The following is an 11,705-nucleotide window of genomic DNA, read 5'->3' as shown; positions in this document are numbered from 1 at the left end:
GACTGGGAAATGTCATCTGTTCGCTACATTGTGCTCAGTTAAATACTGGGGTTCTATCATTTGAGAGCAGGGAGAATGGGTGTGTGGTCAGCAATTATCAGTCTTTTTTATTGAGTGAAACTTATATTCAGACTGGAGAAAAGGTGGGACTACAGACAGTTTCCAAAGGATAAAATGAGGAAGAAAAGTAAAAATGAAAAGAATGGAAAAGAAAAGAAGTAGAGGAATTCCTGCTGTGCTCAGCGGGTTAAGAATCTGACTAGACAGTCAGACAGTGAGACACCAACATCAAATGCTATGTGGAATCTAAAAAAAGGACACAATGAACTTCTTTGCAGAACAGATACTGACTCACAGACTTTGAAAAACTTATGGTTTCCAAATGAGACAGGTTGGGGGGTGGGAGGATGCACTGAGGGTTTGGGATGGCAATGCTATAAAATTTGGTTGTGATGATCATTGCACAACTTTAAGTGTAATAAAATTCATTGAGTAATAATAATGAAAAAAAAGAATCTGGCTAGAATCCATGAGGATGTGGGTTTGATCCCTGGCCTTGCTTAGTAGGTTAAGGATCTGGCGTTGCCATGAGCTGTGGTATAGGTTGCAGATGCAGCTTGGATCCCACATTGCTGTGGCTGTGGCATAGGCTGGCAGCTGTAGCTCCAAATGGGCCCCTCGCCTGGGAACTTCTATATGCTGCAGGTGTGGCCCTAAAAAGCAAAATAAATAAATAAAATTTTAAAAAAGAAAAAGGAAAAAGAAGGAGATATATTAAGGAAAAGAATAACATCATAAGTGAGTTTCTTTTTAGGAACAGTAGTTAGTGTCTAATTAGCACAATACTTACTATTAATAGTAACAGCTAGGAGTTCCTGTCATGGCTCAGTGGTTTACGAATCCAACTAGCATCCATGAGGATTTGGGTTCGATCCTTGGTCTCTATCAGTGGATTAAGGGTCTGTCTGTGGTATAGGTCGCAGACACTGCTCAAACCTGGTATTGCTGTAGCTCTAGCACAGGACAACAGCTATAGCTCTGATTCAACCCCTAGCCTGGGGACCTCCACATGCTTCAGGTGCAGCCCTAAAAAAAGGAAAAGACCAAAAAAAAAAAAAAAAAAAAAAAACAAATACCAAATATACTAACAGCTAAAGAATTTTTTTGAATAATTTCAAAGTAAAAACATATTTCTTCCTTCTATAATATATTCTTTGTTTATTAATCTTAATAAGAAAGGAAATTAATTCCTCCAGAGCTACTTAACTTTGCTTTTTGTTGAACATGTAGGCACCGTTTATTTTATTTACTAGGATACATGTTTGTGAACCACTGTTTAAATAACATAGTTATTTTAAACATGGTTATTATAAAGGTGAGTGATAGTTTAAAAATGCATCCTGGGGAGAGAGGGTGAGAGAAGGAGGATGGGAATGGTTATGAAAGGACAACATGAAGGAACTTTTTGGTGATGAAATGGCTTCAAGTCTTTACCGTGGTGGTGGAAACATAAAAATCACATGTGATAAAACTGCACAGAATTTAATATACACATACACACATGTGTAAAAGTAAAATTGGGAAAATCTGAAGAAAATGGGTGAATTCTATCAATGCCAATATTCTGGTTGTGTGCACTGCAATTGTGCAAGGTGTTATCTTTAAAGGGTACAGAGTATCTCCCTGTATTATATCCTACAATTTCATGTAAATCTGTACTTATCACAATATTTTTAATTTAGTTTTAAAAGCATCAGTGACAAAAATGATTCCACACATATTCTTAGCTTATTTTCTAAAGGAAAAAAAACATTGAGAACTTCACCTTTTTACCCGCTTATTAGTTTCTTTTATTAAGAGAAGTTCTCGACTTTACCGATTAACAATGCATCAAATTTTTTCTTTATGATCAGTAATCTTTCTGTCCAGTTTAAGAAATATTTGCCTTCCCCAAGATCATAAGGATGTTCTCTCATGTTATCTCCTAGTAGCTTTGTTGTTTCACCTAAGTCTATAATCTATGTAAAATCAAAGTTAGCGAGTACAGTTAGGAGTTAAGATACATTGCTGTCTTATGAACATCCAACTGACCCAGAATAATTTATTGACAAGATCATTCTTTCCTCACTGCACTGTAGTCATCACTTCCATCATAAATCAAATGACTACATATGTCTAGGTTTGTTTCTGGACTCTATCCTTTTCTATTGGTCTATTTGTCTATCTTGGAGCCAAAGCTCTGTTTTATCCTAATAATGACTTTATCTTAATAATAAGAAGTGATATATAGTAGGTATAGACCCTCCAACTCTGTTCTTCAGATTCTCTTGGTTATTTCTGGCCTTTTGCAATTACAGATATAGTTTACCCTTGAACAATGAAGGGGTTGGGAGCCCTGACCCCCATCAGGTGGAAAATCCACATATCATCTAGTACCTTAGCATTAACCATTAAATATTAAATTAAAATTATCTAATTAAACATTTTTTAAATGTGCGTGGAAGTTGACCCACACAGTTTAATACAATTATACCATTAAACCATTATAGTTTAATGGTCACCTATAAATTTGAAGTCTGTTTGTCAATTTTTTTTTTTTTTTTTTTTTTTTTTGTCTTTTTGCCATTTCTTGGGCTGCTCCCACGGCATATGGAGGTTCCCAGGCTAGGGGTCAAATCAGAGCCGTAGCCACCGGCCTACGCCAGAGCCACAGCAACACGGGTCCGAGCAGCGTCTGCACCTACACCACAGCTCGTGGCAATGCTGGATCCTTAACCACTGAACAAGGCCAGGATTCAAAGCCGCAACCCCATGGTTCCTAGTCGGATTTGTTAACCACTGAGCCACGATGGGAACTCCAAAGTCTGCTTGTCAATTTTTACCCCAAAATGCTGGAATTTTTACTGGGACTGCACTGTATAGATTCAGTTTGGGAAGAAGTAATATATTTTCATTAGTAAGTCTTCCTATGAATTTGACATAACCCTACAGTTATTTAGGTTTTCTTTAATTCCTCTCAGAAACAGCATATATTTTGATATAAAATATCTCATAATAGTTTAGACTCATTCCTATTTAATTTTTGTTATTATAAATCTTATCATCCCCAAATTTTTATTTTCCAATTTATTATTGCCATAATATAGGAATACAATTGAGTTTTATATACTGACCTTGTATTTATCCTTTCCATTGCTCTTATTCTTGTGTCTCAGTGCTTCCATCTGGGATCATTTTTCTTTTAGCCTAAAAAATTCCCTTTAGCAATTCTTTTTTTTTTTTTTTTGTCTTTTGTCTTTTGTCTTTTTAGGGCCACACCCATGGCATATGGAGGTTCCCGGCTAGGGGTTGAATCGGAGCTGTAGCTGCTGGCCTACACCACAGCCACAGCAATGTTGGATCTGAGCCACGTCTGTGACCTACACCACAGCTCATGGCAATGCCGGATCCTTAACCCACTGAGCGTGGCCAGGGTTCAAACCTGAGTCCCCTTTGTTAACCACTGAGCCATGATGGGAATGAATTCCTCTTTAGCAATTCTTTATGTGGGTCTATAACAAAAAAGTTTTTTTTCTCAATTTCTGTTTTCTAAACACACTTTTATCATCATTTTTGAAAGGTATTTTGCTGATATAGAATTCTAGGTTAACTTCTTTTAAGACATTATTCCACTTTTCATGGCTTTCCTTGTTTCAAAAAGTCAGGTATGAATCTTATCATTGCTCTTTTGAAGGTAATAGGTCTTTTTTAAACTCTATTTTTGGTAGATTTGTGGAGGAGAAATGTTAGATGTGTAGCTTGATAAAAGGAGCTGGTACGAGTCCTCAAGATGTGGGGCCTTTCTCTTTCCTTCTAGATGTCAAAAGTCATGCAGGGTCCTGTCCTATCTTTTTAACAAAAGTGTCTACATGGTCTATCACTGCCTTCTTTAGGAGCAAGTTCTACCCACTGCATGCACATGGGAGCAAGATTGAGAAGCTGACCTACCTGACTCTTCCAACAGTGGTACCTCAATAAATACCTCAATTGTCCAAGGGCACTACCGAGATCAACAGCTTCTGTGTGCTTTAAACATCCCCAAGAGCCACTCCTACTTCTAAAGTAAGCCTCTGCTCATGCAACTTTTTTTTATCCAACTACAATTCAATACTGTCTGCCTTCTATTTTTCAGATTATCGTAATGTCTGGTCCATTGAGAGCACTCTTTTTTTTTTCAGTATCAATGTATGCTTATGGATGCACATGACTGCATGTATTCATCTAACTTTCCCGTAATTTTTAGAGATTTTGGAAAGTGGGAAGAAGTGAGGAGAGGCTAGAACTTGTTCTCAGTCTGCCATCTTGATTCAATCTCTTGGCTAAATTTCTAAGCACATATTGAACTCTTTTAGTATCAGACACAGACAGCTGCTAGTATCATATGATCTTATTTGAAAATCTCTGCTTTGGAGGTGATATCATTTAAAGCTATTTCAATTTAAGACTCAACCCTCATGTTAAAATTGGCATCTGCATAACAATAATTATCCCTCAAAATTATCTTCCAGATTTTAATATCTCAAAAGAGCTGAGAGTTCTGTATTACAGAGATTCCTACAAACATATCACAACAAAAATTTAGTATTTTTGCTCAACTCTAACAAAAAAGAGAAAAACAGAATTTTAAAAATATGTGGATGGAGTTCCCGTCGTGGCGCAGTGGTTAACGAATCCGACTGGGAACCATGAGGTTGCGGGTTCGATCCCTGCCCTTGCTCAGTGGGTTAAGGATCCGGCGTTGCCGTGAGCTGTGGTGTAGGTTGCAGATGCGGCTCGGATCCCGCGTTGCTGTGGCTCTGGCGTAGGCCAGTGGCTACAGCTCTGATTCAACCCCTAGCCTGGGAATCTCCATATGCCGCGGGAGCGGCCCAAAGAAATAGCAACAACAACAACAAAAGACAAAAAAAATAAAATAAAAATAAAAATAAAAATATGTGGAAGTTCCCGTTGTGGCTCAGTGGTAACGAGCCTAACTAGTATCCATGAGGATGTGGGTTTGATCCCTAGCCTTGCTCTGTGGGTTAAAGGATCTGGCATTACCATGAGCTGTAGTGTAAGTCACAGACATGGCTCAGATCCTGCATTGCTCTTGCTGTGGTGTAGACTGGCAGCTGCAGCTCCAATTTGACCCCTGGCCTGGGAACTTCCATATGCCACAGGTGTGGCCATTAAAAAAAAAAAAGCAAAAACTTATGTAAAGAGCTAAAATTCAAAAATAAGAAAAAGCAACTCAGAAATCCTAAAACGTTATTTTCCTACACTCAACCCTGAAATTATTCAGTCAACAGACTCTTTTGCCACCACTAATAAATTCATTAATAACTTATCATTGATTTAACATCGATTGAGAACTAAAGAGTAAAATGCAAACGTGGAAATCCTAATTGGTCTCCAACAGGTTGTACAATAGAAATTTCATATAAAGAAATGCAATCCTGAAATGATATAAAAACTAAATAGCCTTCCTCTCTTGCTCTCTCTCTCCCCCTTCACACTCCCCTCCCAAGCCTGCCTGCCCGTGCCTATATTTTCCCCGCACCAATCTCCTCTTTCTTTAAATAAACACTTAATTGCCTCACTATCCTTAGTCTCTTTGACAAATTCTTTCTCCAAAGAGACAAAGTTCTGGGGACCTACATCAAGTGGTTAGAGTTTAACATTCTCACCCGATTTCTAAAAACTAGGGGGCTGATGACCCTATTCTGCTAGCCATCAGAGAATAGGGTCATCAGCCCCCTAGTTTTTAGAAATCAGCTACCCAGCAGAAATGACTTCTACTCCTATGAACCATCTTCTGAGGATCCTCCCCCAGAGCCAAGTCTGGTGCTCAGGGAGGTTTGTGGCTGTCTAGGCCCCAAAACATGCTCCAGATGTTACCAGGCACATTACTGCAGTAGGAGCATCAGCCACTGGACTGGAGATTGGGACATAAGCAGGTTTGTGCAAAAGCAGATAATTTAGACAATACGGTTTCAGACCACAACTTACTTTTACCAGAATTTGAAACTGTAATAGAGACAGATGAGATTGTGCCTGAAGTTGTAGAAAAAGAAGATGAAACAGAGATTATAGGGAGCATGGGTAAAGCACCCAAGTAAGAATTGGATTCCATGGCAAAGCATGAATCTAGGAAAGATAGAGTTTTCCAGACGTTTAAAACTAAAATATCCATTGAACCAGAACAGATTCTCAGATATGGCAGAGGGGTTGCCCCCATCTGGATCTCCAGTGAAAATATCCCTCAAGAAAAGGATATTCCAGACTGCCCCTGTGGTGGTAAGAGAATATTTGAATTCCAGGTCATGCCTCAGCTGCTCCCAACTACCTGAAGGCTGACAGGCTGAGCAGGAGTGTTGATTGGGCCGTCCTGGCTGTCTTCACCTGTGCTGAAAGCTGTGGATTGGGCACTGGCTACACAGAGGAATTTGTTTGGAAGCAAGATATATTGGATACAGCTTAAAGACAATGTTGGAAAGCCTTAAAAACATTCATAATCTCTTAGACCTTGAAATTCCATTTCTAGGACTTTATCCTAAGGAAATAATTATGCTAGACACATACAAAGATGTTGTTTTAGGTCTCATTTACATTGTCTTAAGATTAGACAAAAATGTCCATTGACAGGGAATTAAGTAAGTTTTGGTGTATCTATCCAGCAGGATATGCTATGCAGTATTAATGATATAGACATATCAAATAAGATATAGACAGGTATTCATAGTATGATCTTATTTTCATAAAAATATTTATACCTGTGTATGTGTACCAAAAATAATCTGGAAAGATAAAACTAGATGTGAATTGGTTAAGTGAACAGTGGGACTAAGTGATATGATCTTTTTACTTATACTTCTTTCTATAATAAAAATGCATTGTGTGTCTAAAAATAAGTTAATTAAATATTCATGAGTTAAATCTAAAGAGTTCAATGAAACAGTCTTTTTTTTTTTTTTTTTTTTTTTTTTGTCTTTTGTTGTTGTTGTTGTTGTTGTTGTTGTTGTTGCTATTTCTTGGGCCGCTCCCGGGGCATATGGAGGTTCCCAGGCTAGGGGTTGAATTGGAGCTGTAGCCACCGGCCTACGCCAGAGGCACAGCAACGCGGGATCCGAGCCGCGTCTGCAACCTACACCACAGCTCACGGCAACGCCGGATCGTTAACCCACTGAGCAAGGGCAGGGACCGAACCCGCAACCTCATGGTTCCTAGTAGGATTCGTTAACCACTGTGCCACGACGGGAACTCCGAAACAGTCTTTTTAAAAATATTTAATGCATATCTAGCAAGTCCTGGGTACCGTTCTAAGCATGAGATACAGAGAACAAAACAGACAAAACCCTCTGTTTTGTGCAGCTTATATTCTAGTAAATACATATATTTGGAATAATAGGAACTTGACCTTTTCCTACAGCAATTACTAAAAAGGTAGATAAATATTTTATGCCTAAACACAAATATAGGTATCTCTTACAGCAGTCCACCACACAATCACATAAAAATATGTTTGAGAACATTTATAACAGAGATATATTTAGCTACTTCAAAACATGAGAACATCAACATCATGTCAGAGAATGTGAGCATTGGCAGGGTCCTAAAATTTATCTGCTCAAGTGATTCACTTAGAAAAGGAGGTATTGGCTAGATTTTGGATATGTGTATCAGATTTTATATAACTCTTAACAGATACCGCCAAACCAAGCAATTGAAATAACCCAGATAGCAGGACTGTGCAGACTGAGAAAAATACCTGATCCAGCAGGAGCAAGATTTTGATACCCTAGAGTTGTACTATCCAATACGCTAGCTATGAGTCACATGAAGTTATTTTACTTTGAATTAATTAAAATTTAATAATTCAGATCCTCAGTCACATTAACCACATTTCAAGCACAAGGCAAGAACATATAGTCTATGACTTCCATACTGAACAGTGTAGAACATGATAACATTTCCCACACTGCATAAAGTTCTGCTGTAGAGAATCAGAAGAGGCGTACCACTCCTGGGAAAAACCAAAACTTTCTAAGGAGGGCTACAATAAATGGAAGTTTATAATAGCAAAAATAAAATTTTCTTCATCCATTGACCATTTTAAAAAAAAAAAAATCTCATTGTTAAAATTTAAGGAACTGTATCTTTCTAATATATTTACTCGAAAATATTATACTTAGATGGGACTTCTTTTTTTGGTTTTTGGTTTTGGGGGCCGCAACAGCGCCATATGGAGGTTCCCAAGCTAGGGGTCCAATCAGAACTGCAGCCTCCGGCCTACACCGCAGCCATAGCAACTCTGGATCCCAGCCGCATCTGCGACCTACACCACAGCTCACTGAAACGCCGGATCTTTAAACCACCAAGCGACGCCAGGGATGGAACCCGCCTCCTCATGGATGCTAGTCGGGTTCGCTAACCGCTGGACCACGACGGAAACTCCCGAGACTTTTTTTTTAAGTTATGTGATCTTCAGTGTATTTTTCTCTGAGAGATAATTATCATTATCATTCTTTAGAAAAAGATTCTCACCTTTATAATCCGAAGTGAAAAAGATACGCAATTCTACTTCGAGCCTCTGTTGCTTCCCTCTATCAAGGAAGGTCTCAGCCCTCTGAGCCCTGAGGTCTGCGCGGTATGCCTACTGGGTGTACCTTGACCTGGGCTGAACTCCTACTGCCACTCAGTGGAGAGAAGAAGCAAGAGCGCCTCCGCCAGTTTGGCGGTTGCCAAGCGACAGAGGCAGAGGAGGGCCGGGCCAAAGAAGGAGGACGCGGACTGAAAGATGCTGAGGATCTTTAACAACGCCGCCTTCTATTGGCTGAAGGCTCTCGGCCATCTCCATGAGCCAATAAGCAAACGCTTGTGGATGACGTCATACGCCTTGCGACTCCTCCCCCCCACGCTCTAGGGACGCACCTAGCGACCGCCTGAGCCCACCTCAAATGCTTGCTGATGCTCTACTGCCCCCATGTTCGCTTCTCTGCTGTCGTTACTGCAGGTGTTGTTCCTGATGATCCCTGAGGGGGTCCAGCCTCAGCCTTCTCCGTCCCCGTCTGGAGCAGTGCCTACCCATTTGAACGTGGGGCCAAGGACGCAGGGCGGGACCCTTCAATCCTCCTCAGAGGGGACTGAAACTCCCTGGGCCGTGCCTGGGACCTCTACAGTGGGCCCTAATGTGGTGACCCCCTCGGCGCCTGGGAATGGGACCGTGGACGTCTTCCCAGGTGAGGGGGATGGGAGGATTTGGGGATGGAGACTACAGACTTAGAATCAGAATTCTGTGCACAGAGTGCATTGCCACAAAGTAAGGAGTGGGGCTGTCGAAAGAAGAGGAATTAACACTTCGAAGAGTTTGGGGATCCTCAGCCCATTCGCTCTGCTTTATGTTGTACTTTCGTAGTCTTACCGATCTGTGTCTGTGACTTGACTCCTGGTACCTGCGATATAAATTGCTGCTGCGACAAGGACTGCTATCTTCTCCATCCGAGGACAGTTTTCTCCTTCTGCCTTCCAGGCAGCGTGAGGTGAGCTGCAATGCTCAGGTTGAATCCTAAAGGGGACTGGAGCCCTAGAATAAGTAATACTTGGACCTAGGGATTGTTAACCTTTGTGCCTCCTGCCCCCACTTCCACTCCTAGGAGTGGAACTACCTTATTTTTTCCCAGGAGCGCCCTCTTCTTCTGAGGCTCTGCAGTAGGGCTATCCAGTAGAATAATCAGATCTTCATGTTGTCCTGTGGCTGCCCAAGGAGCCCTTTCTTTGGCAATGACATCGGTCGGTCACCTTCTAAATGTGTCTATTCTCCCTCCCATTCCCTCACAGGTCCTCGAGTTGGGTGTGTGTAGACAACTCTCTTATCTTCAGGAGTAACTCCCCATTTCCTTCAAGAGTTTTCATGGATTCAAATGGAATTAAGCAGTTTTGTGTCCATGTGAACAACTGTGAGTAGAAATATGTTGACTGTTCTTACTGCCTAACATTGAGAGTGAGCTTAGCCTCTGACCTTTTTTTTCCCTTTTCCTTGTTTTTTAAACTTTTTTTTTTTTTTTGCACTTTGGATCTCTATCATCCTCCCTCTTATTCTGTCTGTCCCCCTACCTCCTTCTTTTTTCTCTTTTTTTTTTTTTTGTCGTTGTCGTTGTTGCTATTTCTTGGGCCGCTCCCCGCGGCATATGGAGGTTCCCAGGCTAGGGGTTGAATTGGAGCTGTAGCCACCGGCCTACGCCAGAGCCACAGCAAAGCGGGATCCGAGCCGCATCTGCAACCTACACCACAGCTCACGGCAACGCCGGATCGTTAACCCACTGAGCAAGGGCAGGGACCGAACCCGCAACCTCATGGTTCCTAGTCGGATTCGTTAACCACTGCGCCACGACGGGAACTCCCGTTTTTTCTCTTATTAGTGAACATTGGCAATCTCTTAGGCTCTCTTCGCTGTGGATCAGAAAACCCATACAGAACTTTAACTTCAGTCATCTCTCTTTGCTCAGATAATGCAGATACACTATATCCCCTACTTGCTCTAATCTCCATGAAGGCACTGATAGAATCCCCAGTGTCTGACATAGGAGGCCCCAAATGATACTTGAATGAATGTCTTTGGCAAGTGGATGTATATCAACTTTGTTTTTATTTCACAAAGCAACAGCATAGGGGGAAAGAGCATTAGACTTAGGTCTCAACCCTCCATGTACTTACCAGTTGCACAGACTTAGACAAATCCCTTAGCACTTCCAGACTTATTCTTCAACTGCAAAATGAGAAATAATATCCCTAATCTTGAATGTGAAAGTGCTCTGTAGCTGTAGAGTGCAATAAAAATGATCAGTAGTTAGTTGTTATTAAGGTTTTTAAATAGACTTAGAAATTGGCTGATGATGACTATTACCTTTCTAAAGATGTGACTCCGATATATTTTTTGAAATTATTGTCTAAGGTGCAAAATAATGTTCTCACGCAAAATAGAGTTAAATGTCCCTTACCTGCCGAAAGTCAGCTCATCCTGATTTCATCTGACTGTTAGAAAAAAAATTGCAAAACAATACTTGTTTCAGAAAACAGCCAATTTGGGGTTTGGGGAGCCTTGAATTTGGAAGCAATTATTAGGAGACTTGCAGACATTCAGGTGGTGAGAAGGTAAAAGGAACAAGGCAATTGCTCCATTTTAAAAATAAGACCGCAGGTGCCTCAACCTTTCCGAGTTCGCCACTGCCTTTTTTTTTTTTTTTTTTTGTCTTTTGTCTTTTTGTCTTTTGTTGTTGTTGTTGTTGTTGTTGTTGCTATTTGCCACTGCCTTTTAGTTCTAGCCTTATGGATATGCTCCAGGGATACTGCAATAGCGTGCAACTGGTGCTTCCTTCCCTTTTTTTTTTTTTGCAAATGGAAGTTCCTGGGCCAGGGATCAAACCTATACCACAGCAGTGACCTGAGCCACACTGTGATGCTTCCTGCTTTTAATCTCCCTTTCTGCCTCCCATGCCATACTGTACACTGTTTCTGGATCCTTGTTTCTGAACTTTCTTTCCCTAACAATACCTGAGAGTCACTACCTTGGAACTTATAGGATATTTTGAATTATTATTTTATATGAACACTGCATCTCCCTAGGTAAATTGTCAGTGCACCAAAAGGATGGACTATATCTTTGTCCACCGTACTTAACATTTGCTGGT

At 40.7% G+C, this 11,705-nt stretch overlaps 1 protein-coding gene and 1 pseudogene across 9 annotated transcripts in view; both read left to right on the top strand.

Annotated features, from left to right (window-relative positions):
• Positions 1 to 5,402: 5,402 nt before the first annotated feature.
• Positions 5,403 to 6,499, top strand: LOC100153551 (uS5 assembly chaperone PDCD2 pseudogene; annotated as a pseudogene).
• Positions 6,500 to 8,909: 2,410 nt separating this feature from the next.
• Positions 8,910 to 11,705, top strand: part of TCTN3 (tectonic family member 3) — a 31,732-nt gene continuing 28,936 nt past the window's right edge. For 6 of the 9 annotated variants that reach the window (XR_014826674.1, XR_014826673.1, XR_014826671.1 and 3 more), the window contains exons 1-3: positions 8,910 to 9,257; positions 9,434 to 9,557; positions 9,856 to 9,974. Coding sequence is in view for 4 of the 9 variants with exons in the window: in XM_013983629.3 (XP_013839083.1) it covers positions 9,002 to 9,257; positions 9,434 to 9,557; positions 9,856 to 9,974 (499 nt within the window). In the remaining 5 variants the exon portion in view is untranslated. The remainder of the gene's footprint in view (positions 9,258 to 9,433; positions 9,558 to 9,855; positions 9,975 to 11,705) is intronic. The other 3 variants (XR_014826675.1, XM_084994981.1, XM_084994980.1) reach the window with 1 other exon arrangement.

This window comes from Sus scrofa, chromosome 14 (assembly GCF_054392235.1).
Source record: "Sus scrofa isolate SSC_HxYL_T2T_F1_AM1 chromosome 14, Sscrofa_HxYL_maternal_Yorkshire_Landrace_v2.0, whole genome shotgun sequence".
NCBI classification, from domain to species: Eukaryota; Metazoa; Chordata; class Mammalia; order Artiodactyla; family Suidae; genus Sus; species Sus scrofa.
This window is presented reverse-complemented; position numbering and strand designations above follow the sequence as displayed.